This window comes from Myotis yumanensis, unplaced genomic scaffold (assembly GCF_028538775.1).
Source record: "Myotis yumanensis isolate MYYU_CA2020_CCGP unplaced genomic scaffold, mMyoYum1.0.hap1 SCAF_12, whole genome shotgun sequence".
Classification (NCBI taxonomy): domain Eukaryota; kingdom Metazoa; phylum Chordata; class Mammalia; order Chiroptera; family Vespertilionidae; genus Myotis; species Myotis yumanensis.
This window is the reverse complement of record NW_027223763.1, coordinates 41,696,245-41,722,130: the sequence shown is the minus strand read 5'-3', so window position 1 is coordinate 41,722,130 and position 25,886 is coordinate 41,696,245. Positions and strand designations below refer to the sequence as shown.

At 38.4% G+C, this 25,886-nt stretch overlaps 1 protein-coding gene across 1 annotated transcript in view; it reads right to left on the bottom strand.

The window, feature by feature from the left end:
* TRPM3 (transient receptor potential cation channel subfamily M member 3) overlaps positions 1 to 25,518 on the bottom strand; it is a 773,499-nt gene extending 747,981 nt beyond the window's left edge. Inside the window, exon 1 of the mRNA XM_070431513.1 lies at positions 25,439 to 25,518. Within this exon, the coding sequence (XP_070287614.1) occupies positions 25,439 to 25,462 (24 nt within the window). The 5' untranslated portion in view covers positions 25,463 to 25,518. The remainder of the gene's footprint in view (positions 1 to 25,438) is intronic.
* Positions 25,519 to 25,886: the final 368 nt, after the last annotated feature.

The following is a 25,886-nucleotide window of genomic DNA, read 5'->3' as shown; positions in this document are numbered from 1 at the left end:
TTTGCCGAACACAGTTCTAGGCTATCCCTCTCAGTAGCTGCTAACTTTTCTTTTGGCCCAGGACTACTTTTAACCTCTGAATATATTTACAGCTCTTCTCTTGGGTTCTATGGCTAGACTTTCCTCCCCCTCACACCCACAACCAGTACATCTCATCTTCTAAATTATGTTGGCTCTAATAAAAATGTGAAATCAAGCTAAAATTACTTGTCTCCTTCACCCATTTACCAGATATTTGAAGGCCATCAGAATTCTAAAGGTCAGTGGTATGGAAGGCTAATAGCCTTGAGAAGCACCATAGGTTCCTGATCTTGTTCTTTTAAACTTCATAAAAACTTACATGGAATACAATAAACAAAGTACTTCCAATGTGTCAGTAAGCTAGGACATTTGCTCTCCTATTGCTTCCAAAATGTATGTCCATCCTTATTCTAGAAGTCCCTTAAGAAATAATTATAACCATGGTCTCAGACTCAGGGATTGAGAAAGTATGTTTGGTTAGGAGAGACCTTCCGCAGCATCAAATTGCTCCAGAAGAGAGTGTCTATTCTACCATCTCTAAGATCAACCCACCACTAAATATTTTCAGAACTTTACATTGGAAGAGAGTAGGCCTTGGCAGAGTCCAAACATTCAGACAGGATCTCAAGAAATGTGACCCGGGATGAGTTCTCAAGGACAGCCATACAGACAAAAATCTAAATGCTATCGTGAATTGACACCTGCATGTTTGTCACATAGAAGGGAGGACAGGCAGAATTCAATTGCCAGTCACCAAAATCCTCAGATGAGATCAATGTAAAAGTGGTCTGTTCATGTAGGGGAAGGCAGGAAAGAGCTTTTTTTAGGAAAAAGACCAAACACCTTCCTAAACTTGGAAGTCCTCATGATTTTGTCACTCTCTTCCTTGGTTTCCTCATGTGCCCTCATTCTCACATCACACACAGAGCACCATATGGGACTTGTTCCATTTTCTCACGACTCTGAGCTTGCAGATTGTTCCCTGTATTGGGCAGCTCCTATCTCTTGCCCCAACTAACCACTTCATTCAAGAACCAAGGACCTCAGTAGGAAAGCCTTTTTTCAGGCCTGGACATTGTATATGATTCCCTAGTGCTCTCTGATGATTTGGAGATTATGTGGCAGTCTTTTCTCACTGAACTCAAAATCTTGATGATAGAAATCATTCCTCGTGTTTTCTCCATCCTTAACCCGGTTATGAACACCTAATAGACCTGAATAATATTTATTGAGAAAAAAAACATACCTTTATTCAACAAATGCAAAACCTAATGAATAAATGAATAGCTGAATTCAAAGGACAAGATAATGGAAGGTGTTCCTACAGCAGGATGGGCAGCAACACAGAAAAGAGGGATTAGGGAACCAGTATTGGACCTAATTCTGTGGTAGGAGTTTGCAGAAAGAAAATCCAGTTCCTGGCAGAGCTGGGATGATAAACAGGGTTTCAGTCAAAGAATGACATGGCACAAACTGGAGTTCTCAGTAACTGGAAAAGGGGAGTAAAAAGAAATTGGTCATGAAGTTACGCATGGTCAGGTTGATGTCACACCAGGGAATAGGACAAGGATTCAGTCATGGTGAAGTCAATAATATATAGTCATAGCAGGAACCCAATAAATGGAGATTTAAGAACAGAGAGTCAAGAAAAACATTAAAGCTTTACTATTGTTTATTTTATAAATATCTACCATAACCATTCTTATTAGCCCAGAATACAACTAGTGTTTATTTCTACTAGTGGATATTCCTTATTTTCCCATTTTGGAAACTGCTCTTCCTCTTCTTTCCAGAGACTTACTTCCACCAAAAGGAAGGTTAACATGTAACCCAGACAAGCCAATCAGATCACCTCATTCTTCTAAGCAAAGTGGTTGTTCAAGGATGGGCATAAGATCCAGGTATGGCTAAACTGAGTTCCCTACTAGAGTTTGCTGAAATTCCTATCTGAAAGAAAAAATGTAATCCTCGACCAGACCAACTCTTCATTGAAAGAGTATTCATGAACACGAAGCCCACACAGAGTAAAGCGAAACTGAGAGAGATCAATTCTCATTGGTATCAATTGCACCCCTGCATCTAATTGTGCCTCACTGATATCTCACTGATATAGTACATTTTATTTTTGCTTAAGCTAAGCTGTTTTGGGTTCTTATTTCCTACTACCAGAAAAAAAATCTATAAAATATTATCTAGTAAAATATGCAAACATGCCTAGCCAGTGTGGCTCAGTGGTTGAGTGTTGACCTATGAACCAGGAGGTCATGGTTCAATTCCTGGTCAGGGAACATGCCCAGGTTGCTGGCTCGATCCTCAATAAGGGGAGGGCAGGAGGCAGCCAAGCAATGATTCTCATCTTGATGTTTCTCTCTCTCTCTTTCCCTCTCCCTTCCTCTCTGAAATCAATATATATGTGTGTATATATATGAAATATGTAAAAAATCCAGCAGAGTTTCTTGCTCAGAGTAGCCCCCTGTTAGTTTCCTTCCCACCATTCAGATAATCCTGATTCTCACTTTCTTCTTTCAGCTCAAGGGTGTCCTTTCATCAACAATATATCTATGTTCAGAACTCTCTTCTACAGGGGAAAATAAAAAGATTTTGAGAAATGAATTCCTAAATTTCTTTAAGAATGTGTATTTCCTTAGATCATGAAGACCTCTCAATGTTATCCAAGGCACCTAGATTTCATTAGGAAAAGATAAGAACCTGATTTGCTTGGAACAAAATGTTTCAACATTTTTATCTCTATTATGCCTACATTTTCTTCTAACCTTTCAAATTTTTCAAGTATTTGTTTTACCCCAAAAGGGATAATTTGTCTGAAACAAATGAGTTAAGAATGCTCAAATGTGACGATAGCTTCAGGATTCAGAATTTAATAATAACTAGTAGGCTCTAGTATAGGAGATTTTATTAATGTATGCATAGTCTAGTCCAGGGGTCCTCAAACTACGGCCCACGGGCCACATGCAAATACAAATATTATAGTTGTTTCTGTTTTGTTTTTTTACTTCAAAATAAGATATGTGCAGTGTGCATAGGAATTTGTTCATAGTTTTTTTTTAAACTATAGTCCGGCCCTCCAACGGTCTGAGGAACAGTGAACTGGCCCCCTGTTTAAAAAGTTTGAGGACCCCTGGTCTAGTCTGTTTTAAAGATACTATTAGTAAATAAAAGTAAATATCCATGTAATCACAAGAAAAAGTGGGATTTATTTATATTTCTGAGTAAAACATAAGAACATGAATAATGAGGCTAAATCACAATGGTAGCTTAGAATCTGGAGCCTCACTACAATAGTCTTGTTATCCCTTAAATTAGGACTCTGTTAGGAATATGAACAATGTTCCTGCTAACAGTATATTATCTTATAAAGAAAAAAATCAGAGCAAAATAAAAGCAGGACAAAGATCTCTGGTAAGTGCCATAAAAATAGAAAATAAATCTATTAAGAGTTTTAAAATAATAATACAAGAGGTATGTGATACTAGATACAAATCTACCAGAAATGCCACATGATTCCTTACAAATAAACCATAGGATAATAATTGTTAAAGAGAAAACTACAGGCCCACATGCTGTCACTCGTGCTAAAGCCCATAACACCAAACCTAGACTTAATACCTGGCTTAATAGTAGTTTCGATCTCCACCAGAAATGTAATCTTAAAGAGTCTGGAATTTCCTGGTCAAGCCCCAGTAAAGTAAGAAGTCACATGGGTCCTCTCTCTCTCCCTCAAAGAAAATGCAATCAGCATGATAAAACCCTTCCGTGCTACCCCCCCCCCCCCCCCCCCCGCGCCCCCCAAAAAAAGATATCCTGGCCTAAAAATAATTCTTTTCTTTTGCTAACAATTCTTTTGCCCCACCCTTATCGCTATAGAAACCTTCCATTTTGAGCAACCCTTCCAAGCAAGTGCCCTTCTAATTGGATGCTATCTGGTGCATGATTGCTTGGTAAATCTTCACATTTTCTAGGTTTAATTTTATTTTTTTATATAATAATATTGTTAGTTAGCACATATTATTAATACGTGCCAGGCACTGTTTTGAGCACCTTACATAAATAAATTTATTTAATCATCACAATAATTACATGGGAATCTATTGCCCTCGTTTCACAGATGAGGAAACTAAGATGCAGAGAAGTTAAATAACTCTTCCAAGGTCACACGGTCTATTGGTGGCAGAGCTAGTGCTTGAAACCAAGAGAATGCGTGTAAACTGTAATTTCTGAGAGGGAGAAAGTGGTTTGATGGTTTAGGAAGACATCATGGAGGGAAAGGACATAAGACAGTCCTCAAAGGATCACCAGGATCTGACAAGGAGGCATTAGAAAATGTCATGGGGAAGGGAAGGAAGTGTGCTGCACGCTTAGAGAACATCATCTGACCAGGTTGCCTAAAGCACAGACTTATCTCTAGACAATAAGCAATGGAAGGGCAGGGACCGACAGTTCCTTATCAGTCTGTGGCACATGGGAGATGCTTACTAAATATTTTAGAATGAATGACTAACATTAGATGTGGGGAAGTAATTGGCATGAAGGCAAAAGGATAAATTAAGGTCAGATTTGGAGTCTCTTTGGAGGAAGTCTAGCCTAGCCGTTAAACTCATAATCTTTGGAATCCGGTATTTCACCTTCAAATCCCAGCTGTACTGCTTCTGAGCTGTATGACTTTGAGATTATTACTCAAACTCTCTAAGCTTCTCTTTCCCTCTTCATAAAAGGGGGGAATGATATCTACCTCATAGGGTTACTGTGAGGATTAAATAGAACAATGTACCTACATACTCTGCCCTTAGTATCTGGTAAATACTGATAGATGATAGGTACTTTTGATTGGCAGGAAAAATGGATTACATATCAGCTATTGGAAGAATGAGCCATTGAGCAACTGAAGGAGTGTAAATGATGAAGGTGGCACTGAAAGAAGAGTAATCTAAAGAGTTGAAATGAAGTGAATAAGGACACACAAGAGACTGCTCTATGTGCCATTACAATAGTCCAACACTGAAATAAGTGTCTGAATGTGGTCAGTGGCAGCACACATAGGAAGGAAAACTGGAACAAGACTCAAGATTAAAATAATTAGATATAATTTCCCCTCTGTCATGTATTGGACTAACATTCCAGCTTATTCTATGAGAAATATGTGTTAAAACTTCATCCTACCCATTAATACTGTGTTAAGTTGATAGAAAAAAAAAAGGTGAAAATCAACAAACAAGAAAAAAAACCTACACAAATATTAGTATCTAATGCAGCCATGGGCAAACTACGGCCCGCGGGCCGGATCTGGCCCATTTGAAATGAATAAAACTAAAAAAAAGAAAGACTGTACCCTTTTATGTAATGATGTTTACTTTGAATTTATATTAGTTCACACAAACACTCCATCCATGCTTTTGTTCCGGCCCTCCGGTCCAGTTTAAGAACCCATTGTGGCCCTGGAGTCAAAAAGTTTGCCCACCCCTGGTCTAATGTGTCAACCCATCTTTTTCATTTGCAGGCTCATCTATTTCAACAAAATTACATCACTTACACCCATTCCTCCACCCGGGTGGCATGCCAAATTGTGGCAATTTATGTCTTCTAACATGAATTGATGGTACTGCTTGCCTTCTAATAATATACTATTTTAGAGGGTTTGATGGACGCTTGTGAAAAATTACTAGTTTGGGAGTAGAAGAAAGAAAAGGGTTGAAGCCTAAAGCCGTGGGTTAAATCTGTGCCAGTGGAGTACATTGTAATTACAATGCAGTTAGTTTTGGGTTATCTACAGTAGCAGTGTGGGCATAATTAGCTCTGTCAAATGTTTAAAAAATAATTTTGGAAATTACTCATTTAATTGTTTTCATCTTGGATATAGAGACATTCTTTAATTAGGCATGAGTCACCTAATGCTTCACGGGCTAATTTGCTGATATGAGGAGAGTGTATACAAGAAGCAGAGTGCAACCCTGGAAGATGTTTAAACCTTCCAGGCCTGTGAACATGCTCTGAGCATGACCTTCTTCAGCACGAATGCCATTTCCACGTGCGATAAACTACTCTTGTAGAATTAAAAAAATAATATATGAGAGTGTGCCATTTTCTAACTAAGAATCTACAAACAGCCCTGGATGGTATTCTCAATGGTTAGAGCATCATTCTGGGTATGGAAGGTTTTCAGGTTCAATTCCCAGTTAAGGTCATCACCTGTGGGATGCAACCAACTGTTGTGTATCTCTCACATCACTGTTCTCTCTCTCTCTCTCTCTCTCTCTCTCTCCTCCCCCCCCTCCCTCCTGTCTGCTCTCTCTAAAAATCAATGGAAAAAATATCCTTGGGTGAGGATTAACAACAACAAAAAGAATCTACAAACACATAAGCTATTTTCGTGGCTCTTCTTATCAGATACCAAAGGTAAATAAGCATTGTTGACCTGTTCAGAGAGAACTTACTATCTCAGAACTACCTAGAAATGTAGAGTAGGAATTAGAAGTTTGGGATTAAGATTTACGGGGAAGAATAAAGAGATCCCGCCCATCATCACTTTCTTTCCTGTGTACGTCTGAATTTGTTCCTCTGTGCATTGACCAATATGACTCATGTTCAATTTCCTCAGGAAAATTCTCAATCACTTTCCTTTTGGTTCCACCTCTATGGTTGTATTAAGATTCTCTGAAGAACAAAATAAGTCACAAAATAGCCATCTGCTAGGTACAAGGAAAAAATTGTCAATCTAATAAATAAAGATCTAAGTAGATGGTTTCTCTTCAGATCGCATAAATCTTTCGCCTTTTACTAAGTAGATTGACAACCATGACCTGAGTATAAATTCTGCTATTCTGTGAATAGAATTTTTCCTTGTGATTGTGAAGGGAAGCAGAGTTTGCTACCTCAAAATATGATTTGGGGGATATTGATTATTTTAATCTGGTTATTTAAATAAAATAAAAAAAGATTCAGAAGAGAACTTTGACCTTCCCCTAAATGCCTACAGGGATTTAGATAGAGGACTGGCTCCCGAAGGGAGCTGTCAGCATAGGTAATGGTAGTTTAATATGAATGAGGTGTGATATACAGGGAAGAACCTAGCAAGGCCCCTTTGACCCAAGTCCTCTCTGTGTCCCGTGGTTAAAGATGGCCCAGCTATCACCTGCCTCCCAAGCATTCGCTTTTCTTTCTCCCTGTGAATTGCCTTCCTACCCTCTGCAGTCCCAGACAACATCCCCCATCTTTCCTCCTTAGCTCAGGATGACATAAAAGCCTTAACTACCCAATCTGTCCTCAGGGCCCCACGTTCTTTTTTTATTAAATTCATTGGGATGACATCGTTTTATAAAATTATACAGGTTTTAAGTGTACAATGCTATGATACATCTTCTGTATATTTCATTGTGTTTTCACCACCCACAGTCAAATCTCATTTCCTCACCATACAGTGGGGCCTTGACTTACGAGTGTCCCGAGTAACAAGTTTTTCTCGGCCGATTTTTTGCTTTGAGTTGCGAGCTAAAAATCGGGTTATGAGCCGGCTTCAGATACCCCACCACTAGTTGGCGCAGCGAACATCACAGTGAACGCCACAACATCAGCCCAGCATCACGTGCCTTACTCGTTCACTTCTTGATTTGACATAGGAATAATTTGAGTTACGAGCTCCATCACGGAACGAATTAAACTCATAAGTCAAGGCCCCACTGTATATTTGACCCCCTTTACCCTTTACTATCTCCCACTAACCCCCTTGCCTCTGATAAACACCACACTATTGTCTATAGCTCCGAGTTTTATCTTTGTTTTTCTTGTTTATTTGTTGCTTTCAGTTTTATTATCTTACATATGAGTGAAATCATATAGTTCTTGACTCTTTCTGTCTTTATTTCACTTGGCATGATATTCTCAAGATTCATCCAAGTTGTTGCAAATGGCAGTATTTCATCTTTTCTTCTGGCTGAATGGTATTCCATTATATGTATGTACCACATCTTCTTTATCCAAACATCTATTGAGAGACACTTCTGTTGTTTCAAAAATAATAACAAGTGTTGGAGAGTTTGTACAGAAAAAGAAACCCTTACTCACTGCTGGTGGGAATGTAAACTGGTACAGCCACTATGAAAAAAAGTAAGGGGGCGACTCAAAAAATTTAGAATACAGTTACCATATGACCCAGCAACCCCTCTTCTGGTGCCTTACCCCCAAAATTTGAAAACATTTATTTGCCAAGATATATGCACCCCTATGTTCATTGCAGCATTATTCACGTTGGCCAAGACTGGGCCCCATATTTTTATGGAACCCCAGTGCTTACATGAATAATCAATTTGATTATTTTCCCCTGTTGATCTGTCTCATATTAATTTGATTATTAGTCCATCCAGAAAAAGCTTAGAAGGATAGAAGAAAAATTTCTTTTTTTAAGTTGCTAAATAGGAGGAGGGGGAAAAATGGAGCCGAGAAGGGTGAAAGTGTGTATGTTTTATAATAAGTTACCCAGAGAGATGATGCTTGGACCCTGACAGATCCAATCAGAAATGAAGCAGCAAAGTGTCCAGGCCAGGACATTTGAGTTGCCTGATCAGACAAGATAGCAAGGTCTTCCTTTCAGGTACCTTCTCTAACATGGGATTTGTTCACTTGAGGAGTTACTGGGCCCACAGTGGTTCCACGGGGGAGGGTGGGGGATACGCAATTGGAAATATGTGGCAGCCATTGTGGTTAACACACTAACAAGGAGACAAGAGGCCAGACAGTAAACATCATGAATACGCAGATGTAAATACTTCAAATGGTCTACAAGTATTCTGCTAAAAGAATCATGGAAAACTACTCTGTACCACTCATTTATTTTAAAGTTAACATTTAAAAATTGTTATATGTTTAATAGTCACTACAGGTGTACTTTATGGCATATGGTAAAATGCATATGAGCTGAAAAAAAATTTTTTTTTCAAAACCTGAGAGCTGAAAATTTAACTCACTTAATTTAGGGAAAACATCTGTCACACAATCTGATAGGAAACAATGGTCCTCGTCAAATCCATCAGCCAAATCAGATTTATGTTCCTGCCTAAAAAGCCAGGTTTCATTTTTATTTGAAATAAGTGTTACTACACATGCTTGGGACAACCATCTCACTTCTTACTTCCAATTCTAAGATAGAGAGGGAGAGAGAGAAGCCACAGGGACCCACCATGCGTTATTGCACGGATGACATAGAGTGCCACTCCTTCACTATTTCTCACTGCAAACCTTCGCCTTGCTGCTACTAGTTATTCCCTAAAGAGCCATGTGCCTTCTCAACTGTCCCTTTGTTTGTCTTCCAGAAGTTTACCCAGCTTGGGTCATTTACCATAGTAAGGAGTGTGAAGAGGTTTGTCTTCCTCTTATAAAATGGTAGAAGTGCAAGGTGACCATGCAATGCAATTTCATCCAAAATAATCCCGGTTCACACTTTTGCCATGACTTAATGACTAATAGAGCTCCCATGCACTCTCAAAAGTATTCCAGTTTGAATGATAAATTATACAGTAACCAAGAAAGGGCATTCATGGAGGTTGGGGTTGGGAGGAAACAGCAAACCTCAGGCTCATGAATATTAGAGAAGAGTACATCTGAATGTTAAGAATCTGGGAAGTCTTCATGCACCCTCACTGTGCGTGAACCCCAATGTGAAGACAGCTGCCTTGGAACCTTATTTCACCAGACCAGAACTTTTGCTAAAATTTTGCTTAAAATTATAGACAAAGTGTTGTGGCAAAAATCAGGTTGGTGGGAAGTGACAAACCATACGCACTCGGAGGTTCAGAAAAGGGCTGTTTAAGTTGCCTCCAAAGGCTGAGCCCCAAACAGAGCGGAGATTTGCCTTGTATATCCTTAGGTTCTTTGCCTCCTATGTATGGCATACATACACATTCTAGACATTCTTTCTACATTACATGCTAAGTTTCTGCGTATTTCATAAGCTTTCTATACACATGGCAGTTCGGGCTGTTAGCTGATGCAGGAAGCAAGTGAGATTACAGAACCCAAGGCATGGTTATGGTGGAGCAGGCCGGGGGGCGGGCGGGTATTTGCTCTTAACTTGCCTTCTCAAAGGCACAATGGTAACCCAAGCAAATGCTGAATCCAATTATTTATTTAGAATCACTTGGAAGGCACTCTGGTGTCATGCCTGAGGTGAAATAATGCCCAACGTCTTTTGCAAGAACCCAAGGATGATAAAATTGTTCAAGACCCAAATACCACCCATTCAACAATGCTACTTATAACAACTAAGTAGGCATTCCCTACATGTCTGTTTTTCAACTGCTTCCAGGAGGAGTCCACTGACAAAATCCACATGGATCTACCTCCCTGGAAAACAAGGCACCTCACTTGGGAGGGCCCTGTGTGTGGAGAAAATATTCAGTATCCCCAAGCATTGGTGCCCAAATGGAGGCAGGCAGGAAAGCAATACTGAGAAGTCCAAACCAAAGTTAGCACATCTTGTTTGGGTTGTCTTTAGTTTTTGCCACAGAGCAAAATGGCCCTCCCAGATGAGGTGATGAAAATAGAAAAAGCAACTTCAGATTCAGAATGGTCTTATTTGACTATAGAATTCGGCATAACTTGCACACACATTGCCATGGGCCACACACTCACCCCAGAATATCTATCCTGTCCATGACTACAGAGTTCAAAACACATACATCCCCCTTTACCCCCCACCCCCCCACACACTGTTATAGAGCGGGACTATGGTATCGTCAAAAAACTTTATTAAGCTGGAATCCCCAAGAACTAGAAATACACTCTGGCCATGCTTCTTGCTGGCTGTGTCTTTGGGAAATTGAGTGAGTCTCACTGACTACCAGTTCCCCCATCAGTTACATAGGCACAGTCATGCCCACTTTATGGGGTGTTGTATGGCTTCCATAAAGTGGTTTGTAGGCAAGTACTCTGCAGCCTGAGCAAGGTGGCAGAATTCCAAAGACTTTTCCTAAGTATGCACATGACCCCCCCTCTGGCTTCAACAGAGCATGCCTCCCTACATTTAATGAGTGATGGACAGTTGTTAGATCATTAGGAACTTCTTTACTGGTATCAGCTGGGCTATGACTACCTGTTTTGTAACCACTCCAACTTTAGGAATATTATGCAAAGGAGTAATTTGCAAAAACCAACATGAGGATCTTCACTGAATGTGCAGATTTGAGTCCCCATAAGAGTTTCTGGGATACTTTTGAACCATCACTTTTGGCTTTAATTATGGACTTTGGTGATGGAGATGTTCTGTTTGAGATACTCTGCTAGAGCAATGTCTTATGATAAGGAAATTCCATATCATAAAATTCTGATACCACAGGAGCAGATCCAAAAATCTCCAGGCACTGCTTTAGAACTTCTGATTCCACAATCATAAAATGGAGACTAGGAATCTGTATGATTTACAGACACTGTTATTTCTAACATCAAGCAAATTGAAACAGACTGCCCTAGGGAATGGCAAATTAAGAAAGTCACCCTGAATCCTGTACTTCAGGTGAACAACTGAAATTTGTTAATGTAAGATAGCAGAACACGATGAAGAGGGTCAGGCTACCGAGTGGTCCTCAGTAAAGGATCTGAGGTCATCTAACATATAGTTAACCAGGAATTAGATAGAAAAGTATTGGGATGGCTGTCCAGGTGCAGTACCCCTAATAGCAATGCACATACCACTCTGGTGTGGTACTGCATTTTTTAAAATTTCATGTGAATGTTTATTATAATTATATATCATGAATTCCAAGTATTGTTTGAAAAGAGTAGGCCACATATTCTGGGCCACCAGGTACAGTTGTCCAAGTTATGCACTGCACGATTCTGTCAGTTACCATTCACTTTCATAATAGTGGTGTCTCCCTAGAGTTGTGTGGTGCAGAATCTGTACACCCTACAACCTCTACATTTCTAAAACCCGAGGTCACTCTTATTTTGCAGTGACTACTTTTTCTGAAAACTATTTAAAATATCATTCTTAAATCTTCTTTCAAACTGATAGCTCAAAGCTATAGAATATCAAGAAGAGGAAATAAAAATTGGGAAAAAAAATTCTCAAACAATGAACCTGCTTTGAGGACCTTGAAGAATGCATGAGGTGGAGAAAGGTGTCTAGATATCTACCAGGTAGGAAAGTTATAGGTTTACAAATCTGTGCTGGTATCTGGCACATAGTCAGGGTTCCATTCATTCATTCATTCATTCAAATGTTTACTGCCTCAATGAACTGATTTTGTGCTCCTGACTTTCCTCCCCAGTTCATTGTGGCTCCTCATCCTTGGCCTGGAGCGTGCACAGAATTCCTTCAGCCTTGATTCAAACCCTTCGGCCCTTCTCCCTTCCTACTCTCATTTTTATGGGCAGCTGTCCTGTCTGCCCCAGTTTCATAGGCAGGACCACAAATATGTCATTTTGGAACCAGACTTGAAGCCTAAAAGAAACAAAGATAAACCCCAAAGAAGGAATGTTAGTAGCATTTTAAAAATATTGGTACCAACCACACAGGTGCAGCCATCAGAAGCAGCAGAAACCTATGAAACTTTAGATGGTTAATTCTTCGCACCTATTTGCAAGATTATATTGTAATATCACAGCACCATTTTCCATCTGCTCTTAGCATTACAGTGTGAATTCTTATAGGACTATAAGGCACAGTTTCTAAATATAATTAAAGCTATATTTGAGCTCAAGGTAAAAAGGCCATAGTAACTGATTTTACATTTGAAAGAAGTCATAAATGTAAATTGTCCACAGATAAATCTTGGCAGACTTTCACATTTTCTGCATGCATTGATATAATTACACAGCCTCTGATTATTAATGAAAAGTGTGTTTTACATGAAAATACCATTATGCCCTCATGTTAGTTTAAATGGTGATTCTTCTTGGATTGAACAAATACTTCAAAATATATTTCAAAATGCCTTTAATACTGCATAGTTGATTGATTGAACTACTAAAGATCTGATTCTTTGCAATTGCTTTCAATATCTACTTTAGGAAGTCTGTAGCATTTTAAAATCAGGAGAGAAGTGTGTTGTCAACATGTAGGATACAACCACTATACAGAGAACTGTATAAAGGCTGGGATATATACAAGATTGGAGTTGGGGGCAATGAAAAGAAGATTGGGGACAACCAATAAAGGGAAGACAACATCCCTGACAAAAATATGTGAAATCTAACTGTAGACCCAAACTATAGTCATGAAGCAAACACATTTGCAATACAACCATAAGTTCCAGTATTCATTCATGTCCTGCAGAAGGGAGGTGTGGATCTAAAATGTGAACAGTAACCACAGGGAGCAGCAGGCAATGCTTACATGTGGTGACTGACTTAATCTTAATCCACAGTGTGCAGGTGAGGAGACAAATGCTCAGAAAGTATCAGTATGTAAATGGTTGGGTTAGAAGTTTAATTAAGTCAGCCTGACTTCACTACCTGTGCTCTGTTCACTAGACAATACTCCCTACTCCAGAGATAAGTGAATTTTAACCAGATATTTAAGGAATAAAGGCACATGAGGAGCCATCAGGAGACTGAAAAACGGGCATATCTTGCAGGGATTGGCCTGTGTGATATAGAAACTGAACAGATACATCAGTGGGGAAGGGGAGAGATTGTAGCAATGGAATGGCTGGGGTTGTTGCTATTAACAATCAGAGCACACAACCTGAGTAACAGCAACAGATGATCTGCCTGTCACAGACAAAGTCCAAGTACAACCCCCCTCAATGTCTATCCCAAGCCTTGCCCAGCATAATATTGGCAGCTTTGGGTTTACAATTGGGATCACCTAGAAAAATTTTTAAAACTATAAATGCCTAAGTAAAATACCCAAGAATTTTCAGTAAACCCATCTGGGGTGGATCCCAGGTATTATTATGATTTCTTTTTTCAAATTGCTTGGGGGATTCTGCTACACATCCAGCAGTGAGACACACTGAGCTTAGCATAGTGTTTTTCAAACTATGTTAACACACTGGTATTCACAAGAGGAAGTGGAGTACTTTTCACCCAAAATAATTTCTTTTTCCAATTTTCAAATGGAAACAAAGGGTTAATGAGCAAAACATGGCTCTGTCCATCGCATGAGCTTTTTGCCACCTTTGGTTGCTGCTACTGTTTGTTTATCATAAAATCTAGCACGAGATAACGCACGAGTCCCAAACATGTCTATTTAACCATTCTAAGTTTGCATTATTGCTACTACTCTGTACCACAATGAATTCCCCAGGGTCCAGGTTCTCAGCACCCCGAACAAGTTTGGAAGTCATCGCTGCAGCGTATCTAGGCAGTGCCTTGTAGGGTATACCTTTTCTTGAGGAAGGTAGGCTGAGGAAATGGTGGGAGGGACAGTCTATATATGAATCACAAACAAGAAAAATACAAAACCAGACTAGCATATGTTTCACTTTCAAGAAATCACTAACGACACATCAAAGTTCAGGGTGACATTTGGCTGCTCACCTCTCAAAAGAGATTTTTCTACACGAGACCTAAATGGCCCACTCAACGCATCAAGTGTTGTCAGCTCTTCCATTAGGGAATTCTTATAATGAGGTGAATGAATAAGAGAACAGAATTGTTAGAGTTTATGGCTCGATGGCTAAAATACTTGAAGATTTATGCAAAGAACCATACTTAAAAGGATATATTTTGCTTTTGCTCTTACTAGCCTGAGGTTAATTATAAGAAATTCAGTTTCTTATAGAAATAGCATAATGCCAAAACAATAATTATAGATTCTGGTGGTATGTCCAGCTGATTGGAAATTTCATTCCTAAAGCTAAAGATAATGTAAATGAGAAAAGGGCACAGAAGTAGTAACAGTCACAAAGGACCAGGACAGAAATACAGAAAGCACAGAGTTGCTCATCTATTTCTTGCTAAAATAGATTTATTTTCTTGCCTTGAGAACATCAGCCTGCCTTTGCGAGTCTGTGTGCTGCATGTCATTGACTTCATAAATATAGAAAGTATTGTCCCCATGACTGGCAGACAGGGATCGACATCTCCTTTTCCCCTGAAGCTTGATAAATGTCATGTGCAATGCTTTGACTGTGTTCTACTCACTCACCTTTCAAAAAAAGATATTTAATGTTTTCTTGGTATTCAGTGCTTTATTGTTAGTAAGAAAGAGTCCATCAGTGAAGGAGATTTTGCCAATTAAAGCATTTTTTTTCTAGCTTCTGCTTTCCAGATATTTCTATGATCTTTTAAACCATCTGCTTTATAAAGTATGTTTTAAAGAAAAGTAAGATGATATTTCCCATCACTTCTCTATGCTGTGTAGTATTTACCACTTTTCAAAAGTTCTTACTTCACCTTAAACTGAAATTCAAAGTGAAACTTTAATATACCACCATTAGGTGGCAAGGCTGCCTCCCTGTGTAATGCATGTCACGTGGTAAATGCCCTCCTTACTAATGTGGGTGACTTCAGTCAGAGCTTCCTCATAAAAGCAAGAGGCTGTTCTGCTTGTTAAAATGCAAAATTGACAAATTAAAACAAAAATATTCATTAAATGGACATCAGGTTAAAAGTTGACTAGAAAGCAATTTATAAAGAAGGTAAATTCCTTTCTCATTGGTACAGAAGATTCCCCTTAACCACATTCTCCAACCTTTTCTTAGCTTGCAGGGAAATGCTCTTCCAGGAGACTCAGGCTTACTTTCCGTGTAGCTTAACATCAAGTTGGCCTCAAACTGCCTCTCATTCTCAGCCACGTTTCTCTTTAATTAGCAGTTAAAAGTCTAAGTAAGTTTCTTTCCCCTGTTTTCTCCTCATTTCTTTTCTAGCTATTAAAGAAGAAATAGCTTTGAGGGGAAAAATTAAAGAGAACCTAACCCAGTGGTCGGCAAACTCATTAGTCAACAGAGCCAAATATCAACAGTACGACGATTGAAATTTCTTTTGAGAGCCAAATTTTTTAAACTTAAACTATATAGGTAGGTACATTGTTATTAACTTAATTAGGGTACTCCTATGGCTTAGGAAGAGCCACACTCAAGGGGCCAAAGAGCCGCATGTGGCTCGCGAGCCGCAGTTTGCCGACCACTGACCTAACCAATCAACTCTCTTGATACCACCAGCTCTTCACAACACCCATCATCTAGTCAACTGCTTTTGTTAATCTCAAACTATCATTTAAGTACAGTACATGTACTTCTATGACATGCTTCCCCATTCACAATAGCTGTGACTCAGCATCCTTCAACTCAACAGCTTTCAACTCAGCAGCCATTTCCAGAGCCATTTGCATAAAGGCCCTGAATTTCTAAAACTTAAGTGCATGTTGAACAGCATTATTAGAGGCATTTTATCAGAGCCTCAAATCGATTTCACTGCTACTTCTGTTGCATTTACGCACAGGGAAAAAGTGAGAAAACCAAAATATCCAAAGAAAGACTAAAGTTAAACTTTGTAAACCCAGTGGAAAAGTAATCTAAAAAATATCTGATTCGGAGATCAGTTGTCACAAGGATGAACAATAATGATGTTATGCAAATATTTCTTTAGGACATAGTATCTATAAGCAGCCCTCCGGTCGTCTTTTCTGACAAACCTTCCACAACCTCCCCAGGCAAAGTTCAGAACTCTGCCAACCTTCTCTTCTAACATTCGTACGTCTACAGTGGTATTTATCACATCATATTATATTTCTGGGGTTACTAACCATTGGAAGCTACTTGATGTTAGGAATCCCAAAATCATGAAAATTTGCTTTGTCTGCCTTTCTGGAACGCTATTAAATATAATTTCTCTCACAAATCACTCACTTCTCTACATACATATGACTTCATTCATATATTGTATTCATAAATTCATATATTTTATGCCTCTCCTCCTAGCTGTTAGTTATCTCATTTTATTGTTTTGAGGAACATATTGAGATGATGTGTGTTTTATTTTATTTTGGGGTGTCTGTATGTTTAACCATTCTTTTGGCTTGTGACGAGCCAAATTTTCAGTTGAAAAACAGCAACATAAGTACAAATGACTGAATTTTCTATTATTACATTCCAGCATTGGCTTCTTTAAAAATGAATATTTCTTTGCTATAAATTATCAGCTCTAGGTCAAGATCTTCCTCACAGTCTGGAAACCATTTAGACCTCATAGCTCAACTTTAAAATCATGGTGCTTTAAACTGCCATTGCTGATGATGACAGTATTGACAATTATATTGAAGAACTGACCTCTGATTTTTAAAACTCGGGAAATGTCTTGAAAATTTCCCTCCATAGCTATTTTATCTACATTCATCATTTAGGATTATTAGGCCAGTCATACTACCTGTCATCTCTTCTTTAACCTGTAGTGCATTGGATGAACTAAAGTCCTAGACAATCTGATCTTAACCATCCAGGCTAATTTTTTCCACATGAAACCCTTTATTAAAATGCTAAGTAAAAAAAAAAAAAAATCTACTGTATGGAGATGAGGAGTGGGAGAGAGGTGTGCGTATTTCCTCTTCTTTCAAAGCATCTGAAACCCCTAAAGCAATGCCTCTCAAAGATTACCTAGAGCAGTGGTTCTCAACCTTCCTAATGCCGGGACCCTTTAATACAGTTCCTCATGTTGTGGTGACCCCCAACCATAAAATTATTTTCGTTGCTACTTCATAACTGAAATTTTGCTACTATTATGAATCGTAATGTAAATATCTGATATGCAGGATATATTTTCATTGTTACAAATTGAACATAATTAAAGCATAGTGATTAATCACAAAAACAATACGTAATTATATATGTGTTTTCCAATGGTCTTAGGCAACCCCTGTGAAAGGGTCGTTTGACCCCAAAATGGGTCGCGACCCACAGGTTGAGAACCGCTGACCTAGAGGATGTGTATTGAATAGGCAGATTCCAAGGACCCACCTCCAGCAATTATAATTTTGCTCTCCCTTTGATAAACACTAATAAAGATAAGCTGCAAAAGGAGATCTGAGCAAAAGGAGGCCTCCATAAATCACAAACTAAAATAGCAACCTTAAAAAAAAATGAAAGGATGTTTCAACCCCATATTCAATTTTCATTTCCTATTTGCTGTTAAGTCTGCAAAAGATAAAGGCATGACTAACAAAAGGTGAGAATGCAAGTTTGGCTTGAAGAAAACAGAAACCACAGTTTGTCAGAGTATGCAACACTTTTTCAATCATTTTTGCTGTAAATTAAGGGCTTTTCTCTTCAAATGCCACCGGATCAAATGGTACCCAGAAAACAGTTTGGCCTGTGAAATTTTAGCCTTCCTGCAACAATGTTGAGTTCCACATTTGCTAAACTGTCAATTTAGAACTGGCAAGGTCTCCCAGTGTTTACAAAGAAAGGTTTTGCTAGTGAAGGTTAGTCCAAAGACACTAACAGAAATGGAATCAACCTACAAAGAATACAGGGAATGAGAAAATAATTTGGCCATTTCACTCAAAATTTCCAACTATAATCTATAAATAATCTAGGGCTCTCCACAATTCATATCCTTTTAACTAGCACGTCGGGGCGTTTTGTTGTTGTTGTTGTTTGTTTTTATTCCAGTAACTTGAGACTTATTTAAAGGGGAAAAAAATCCTTGGCATATGTTTTATTTTCCTGTACTGAACCCAAACTACACTGTTACTTAAGCAACTGTATTCAGATTGAAAGAACAATTTAAGCCAGTTCCTATTCTATTAATTTCCTGAATCATCACCTTCAAATATCTGTCCTTTGGGATAGCTACGCATCTGAAAACATTGCTTTCAAAGAGGTGCCTTGGAACTCCAAGGTAAAGAAATAGCACACCCAGACACTTATGTCTGTGAGGAGTGAATATGTCAAAACAGTTGTGATCCTGCTCAGGTTACAAAGATACCCTGTTTTCCACACAACCCCATGCCATTGTCAACAATTCATTCTCCTCATGTGATTTTCTTCAAAAAAATTAAGATAACTACTCCCACTAGGCTCAAATATTACAGTTTTTTTAGTCAAAGATGCTCATGCTATTTGTCATGTTTATGTGATTTTAACTTCATATAGAAATCTTTTTTTTTCCCAGCCTATTTATTTATTTATTTATTTATTTATTTTTTAAATAATTAAATCTTTATTGTTCAGATTATTACATTTGTTCCTCTTTTATCCTCCCATAACTCCCCTCCTCCCAGTTCCCACCCCACCCTCCGCCCTCACTCCCCACCCACTGTCCTCATCCATAGGTGCATGATTTTTGTCCAGTCTCTTCCCGCAAGAAATCTTAATTGGGAACAAAACCTCAATGTTAGTGACTAGGGCTTAAACATTTAAAACAGTTTATACTATCTCTTGTGTAAATTTGAGAGATTATGGAATCTCTAGTAGGAAGAATTTCATGGCAAATTGCTTCATTGCTTCTCCTAAAAGTGGAGCTTTAAGGTAGCAATGCGGAGGCCTGTTATAAATTGTCTGAGGTTTATTGGTGCGCATATTTTAAATATATCAGTTAATAACTTTCTTAAGTTTTCATCTTGTATAGATGTGCAAAATTTCCCCATGCTCCTATCCAGGACAAAGCCCACATCTAGTAGTCCATCCTCAACAAAAGTAACTTTGTCCATTCTGGGTGACTGACATAACTAAAGTGAAATTGATTCCCTAAACAGTTTCATTCCTCAAAGACCTATGGCTCCTGATAATGATGCATTCCTGTTTTCATCTAAATTGTAAGAGAAAGTTTAAGGACTTTTTTTTTTTTTTACTTTTCTAAGGTTACTTAAATCCAAAGTGAAAAGGCAAATTATTGCAAAATCAAAGAGAAGCAAAATCCTAGGTTTTTAATTATTTTTATAATTTAAGTACCCTGGAGATAAATCTTGTGATTCCCCAACAACAAAAACAAACAAAAATGGCTTTAGTTATATGCAAAGTAACTCCTTAGTTACTTTGTAAGAACTAGTTATTAAACTAAGCACTAAGATAAAACTAGTCAGTTTGTGAGACTAATTTGTTGGTGAGAGCATTACTGACCTAAACCTAAATTAACTTCAAAATATCCTCCTCCAAATGTCACTTTTGTTTGCACTCTGTGAGAGCCACTTCAAATACTATTTATTTCTACTTGATAGGATATGTGTCATATAAGAAATCAAATAGCTATCAAAAATTACCACATAATTAAACTCCCTGATTTGATATTTTTAAATATCCCAACAACTTGTTGTATTTATACAAAATAAAAAGTCAAATGTATTTGTTCCAATAGTTTTTATAGAACAGTTTGTTCTATTACATATACATTTCACATTTAACGGAATATTTTCTAAACAAAGCTTTTGTATTATCGGTGACCCTTCAAAATATGCACATACACACAAAAATACATGTAGAAATTTTTATGCACTAAGAGAAAATATTGGGTATGTCATATAAAAATACTCTTGAGTTATAATTATCCAGATTATGACTTCATATACCTTGTTCTGATACTTTTAAAAATATAATGGGCAAGATCACTAATGACAGCGAGAGAAGAGGGCCACAGAGGAAAGCCTTTAATACCAAAAATTAGTTCAAATTACTGGGAAAGGCGCAATGATGTAGAGAATGTCTTCTGCCCGTCTTCCAATGATTTAAAACCTGCTGATGCCTCAAAGAAATATTCAGAACAATATTGTGTTTGGAGGGCGTTTTATTTTATTTTTCATTTTGTACTGCATCCATCTGGAACAAATCTCCCTGGGTGTGTTACATCTTGAAAACACAATTAAAAACATTAATCGGATCTGGCCCACCAGATCACATAACCTTGGTTGCCCAGTACACTCTGACATTCTCTAACCAAAGCAAAGGGGTGGGGGTGTGGGGGGAGTTGTTGAGATTAAAAGAGTTGTTTCAGGTGTGGTTTGTGGTGTCACTACTCCAGACAGGGCGAAAATCTGGGTGACTAAGCAATCCTCGCCTCCGGACCACCATACCTAATGAACCTACGTGTGATCACCTAAAAGGTGACCCTCACTGAGACTTCAAAAGGAAAAACAGAACTATTGATATCTTCTTATTGAAATCCAATGACTATAAACTTACTTTAGTTGTTCTCTCAGTTAAAATAACCTTAATTTTTCTGATTATTAAAATATCGTGTGCAGGTTCTTTTAAAGCAAGATAAAAAAAATCACTCCAAATCTCATAATTTCACCACCTGAGGATGGCCAGATGATCTTTCTTCTAGTATTTTAAAAATATTTTTATTGATTTCAGAGAGGGAGGGAGAGGGAGAAAGGGATAGAAACATCAATGATGAGAGAGAATCATCAATAGGCTGCCTCCTGCATAAACCCGGGCAAGTGCCCTGACCTGGAATTGAACCATGACTTCCTGGTTCATAGGTCCACCCTCAACCACTGAGCCACACCAGCTGGGCTCTCCCAATATTTTTTAAATGCATGTTATCTAACAGAATTACATTTGATCTCAGAAAAAAAAAGGGGGGGGGGGGAGCCAGGTATTCAATAACATACAAGGAGGTATTAGGAATTTCCCTTGACCTCACTCTTGGTCTAGTTGGGCGATTGGCCACATCGCTGCTCAGATCTGCCAATTTCCAAGGTCTGGTAGTATTCACTGGCCTTGGTGAGCATTTCTTTTACCTACACAGTCTGGGTTTCTGACACTCTGAAGACAAGCTCACCTCTAGGACACACAGGAACTGTGTGTGAAGGGTGTACACGCACACACCCAAACTTTCAAAAAGGCACTGTTGCTTTTTGAAACAGTCTCCATCTGCACTGTTCATCTGGGGAAGAGCTCTAACTGCACAGCGCTGCTCAGGAAGCCTGACTGCAGAGATGGAGTCCATGAAAACCCTCCAATGTGCACTCCTCCCAGGCTTCTCTGCCTCCCAGCCTGCCTGCAGAGCTGCATGGAGGGTGCAAGACGTCATCACCACTGTCAACCTCCATCTTCATTCTCCACAGTTGGCTATGTGGTCTGCCACATCTGACAGTTTTAGACAGAGAAACACTGCCTTTGACTGTGTTTCTAAATGCTTAGAGCATCGGCCAGTGTACCGAAGGGTCTCGGGTTCCATTCCTGGTCAAGGGAAGGGCATGGACCTGGGGTGAAGGTTCCATCCCTGGCCCGGGTCGGGGCACGTGCCTGAGTTAAACAATCTCTCTCTCTCTCAACCTCTCTCTCTCCCTTCCTCCCTCCCTCCCTTCCACTCTGTCTAAAACATCAATGGAAAAAATATACTCAGGTGAGGATTAACAAAAAAGAAAAAAAAAAAAAAGAAGAAGAAGAAAGAAAAGAAATACTAACATTTGGGAGAAGCACAGAGTACTTTGGCCTCCTCAAAACCAGCACCCGCTGAAAGGTTGAGATCCATTTCCCTGTTTGGCATGGTGACGTTGTGAATTAGGAGTCAAACACAAGAAAAGGTATAAAGTGGGCGTCTTCCTATTGTCTGGTCACATTAAACCTTGAGTCCCTGATATTTTCCAGCGCAGTGAAATTTCTGCCACATCCTCACTATCGGGGGACTGTCAGTGCTGGTCTTTGGCAGTATTATGAAGTTTTCTTTTAAAATGTCTTCCTAAGACCGTTAGTGTAAAGTGGGGAACTGTTGAGTCAGGGACTGCTAGCTAGATGCTATTTTAAGCTGGTAGCTGGTAATTAGTTTCCTAAAATCCATCACCCCCCTCCTGATTTTATAACCCACCTATAACCATAAACCTCAGCTGACACTACTATTGTTATAATAGAGGTAGTAATACAGAAAGTACCTTGAGAATTTTAATAAAGCCAAATATCCTATTTGCTTGCAAATGTATTTACAAGTATAATGATACCCTCCGGAAAGAAGTGTTCTAAATGATTTGTACTGGAGACTCTTTAGGAAGTGTTCCCTTGATATATGAACGGCCTATTAAGTCTTTTTAAATGAATCTTTCTAGAACTCAGTCAATATCAGCTATATTGGTGTTTACAATGTTTATCATTAAAATTACAATGACGGCGTAGAAATCATTTGAACTGCCTCCTTTACCCATTTCCATAGGAAGTATTCTATTTGGGGGAAATGAAAACATCCACATTTTTTGAATAGGGAAGAGCCATTGTTTTCAATATCTAAAATGCACTGTGCCAAGCCAATCTTGTTTTATCCATTTAATATAAAATAAAACTTTAATGTCAACAAAGGAATATGTTAAAGAGTTATGGTTTATCCAGTTAAAAGAATATTTTAATGCAGTAGAATGTCACTTTTAAACATATGCATACATCATCCTAATAAATACACCATGATATTTAATAGCTATCGCTGCCTTTTGATAATGAGTGGTTTTCATAACTGTACTTTTCCATATCTTCTAACTTATCTACAATGAACATGTAATATTTTAAAAATATTTTTTCAACAGTAACATGAATTTTACTGTGAATTAAAAAGCAACTACCTTGATAAAGTTTTCAACTCCCATGTACCTTGTGAAACACGTATCCCAGTCAAATTTCTTTGAAATTAATTTCCAAATTACAGAGGCTTTATTTTAGAAATCGAATGGCTTTATTTTAAAAATGTAAATTTAAAAAAGAAAACGTAAGCATACAACATTGAGTACCAAAATAAGAAAAATGCTAGCATTTGCCATAGAAAGCAAACCATGGACAACCACAGTTCCTTTCCAATAGCAAAGCCATATTCTAATCACCAGATTAAGTACTTTGTAAATCAACCCTCAAATTTGGGGGGAAACAAATAAAAAATGGCTTGTTGTTGAATGGCTATAAGCTATTTTAAAACTTCCATTTCCAGAACTTCTACACACTTCATTTAAAATCTAGCGTTTCTCTTGCACTTGCCTGCATACACGTATTTACTTGCTTTCCATTGGAGAACCAACCAACGCTATAGCTCAGCACTTTGACAAGACCACCTCGAGAATATACCCCAAACAGGACGTCATTTGAAATTCCTCTGGTAAGCTGTCTGGTATGAATCCAAAACGAAAACCTACCTTTGGGGGCTCCTGTCCTCAAACCTACCTTTAACGGAGCTACATCCAGAGGCTAAGAAAATGTAAAGCAGGTCAATAGAAGAAAAAAGATACTTCAAGGAGGTTAGGATTTATTGGAGGAAGAGATCAATATCCATGGTCAGCTGTGATTTAGAATTATGGTGATGACAGTCACAGTGTTTGATGTTTAACCTTTATACATTATTTAATTCAAGAGCCTCTTCCACACTCACTTTTTCTTCCCCCCTCCCCAACAAGCAAGCCCCTTAAAGCTGTCAAAATAAGACTCAAGCCAAACCAAAATAACTATGTACTAAACCGTTCTCAATTAAACTTGTAGATTAACACAAGCCTAGGTGAAAATTAATTCTTTAGATATAGATATATTACTTTAGCCATGAAAAACAAGTTAGCTAAAAGCAAAATGTTGAATTTGGAGAACAAATAGAAAGAAATCTTAGAATAACCAAGATAAGACTGTATCACACATACAAACATAATCAACAACTAAAATGTGCTATAAGACATTTTGCTATGCTAATTCCATCCGTGTAGCATATTTTTAAATTGTGACTCCTAAATAGAGGAGTGACATGATCAAGAAGTCATTTAAAGTCAAATGAAAGCAAAAGCACTTTAAAGTACAAACCATCTATTTAACCACTCTAGTCAAAATAGAAATTATAACTTTAATAATAGCATTTTTATGTTCAGAACATTTAAATATTCAAATACTATCCCTTACTTTTTCTACTGCAACCTACAATTGCAAAGTAATTTTATATTCATTTACAAATGGAAATTTTAAGAAAATTAACAAATACTAAGGTACTAATAGAAAATAATAAATACACATTTTGTTTGCCCCAATCATTGGAGTATAAGCTATTTAAAATATTGCAATGTACACTGAAAATAATATTCCATTTATTTTACCTAAATAATGTCTTTATATTTTAAGACACAACCTCATACTTGGAGTCTAAGATTAATATTCATTTCACCCAAAGTATTTAAATTACTGAATGCTTTAGAATAATATCCTTTGTTTCTCTGTAAGAAACTGAGGATATTAAATAGGTAATCAATCACATTACCTTATCACTCTATAAAATAAATTTTTTTCAACTACGCTCTTGACTCCTACTACCTGAAATACAACCTCTGAGCTCACTACATTCTCCAGAGATCAGCAAGCAGTGAGGATACTTAATAAGCTTTATAAAGCACTTTTCATAATCCACATAAGTTTAATAGACCTAATCCTCTTCTGCAACTTCTTCTAAAGTTTTCTAACAAATCTCCATCAAGGATCAAGCCAGGAAGAACTCTTTGGTGCGCCGAATGTAAAAAGGCTCCTTTGATCTACACCACTTAGCAGCTGCATTTCTGTACACTTAAAAGAAACATGAAACTCACCAGATTTGTTTGTTTGTTTTTCATTTGGGCAACCTTCAAACAGAGGAACTATAATCACTCCAGCTGTCTCCTCATTTCACTCTGCCAAAGCCGGCCAGTGCGACAGGTGCAGGGAGAGCAGCAGCCAGGCTCACCGTCGTGGAGGCGGACTGAGGGGGAGGGAGCCCGCTCCCGGGGCAGTGGAGGAGCCCGGGCAGGGGAGCCCGCCACAGGTTGAGGCAGGGATTGGCTTTGTGGCAGCTCCGTCTCCCAGCTTTGCTTCCAGTCCTGTGGGGAGTTTGCAAATGAGGCGAACTCCCTTGATCCAAGGGCAGGCTCCTAGAGCAAGCTCCAGGACCCCTGTGTCACCTGTGGAGCTAAATCAATGCAAAGAGGGGAAATCGAATTAATAAAGAATCCCTTCCTCCCCATCACACCCATTGCCACCTAGAGCAAAGGAAGTCCTTTC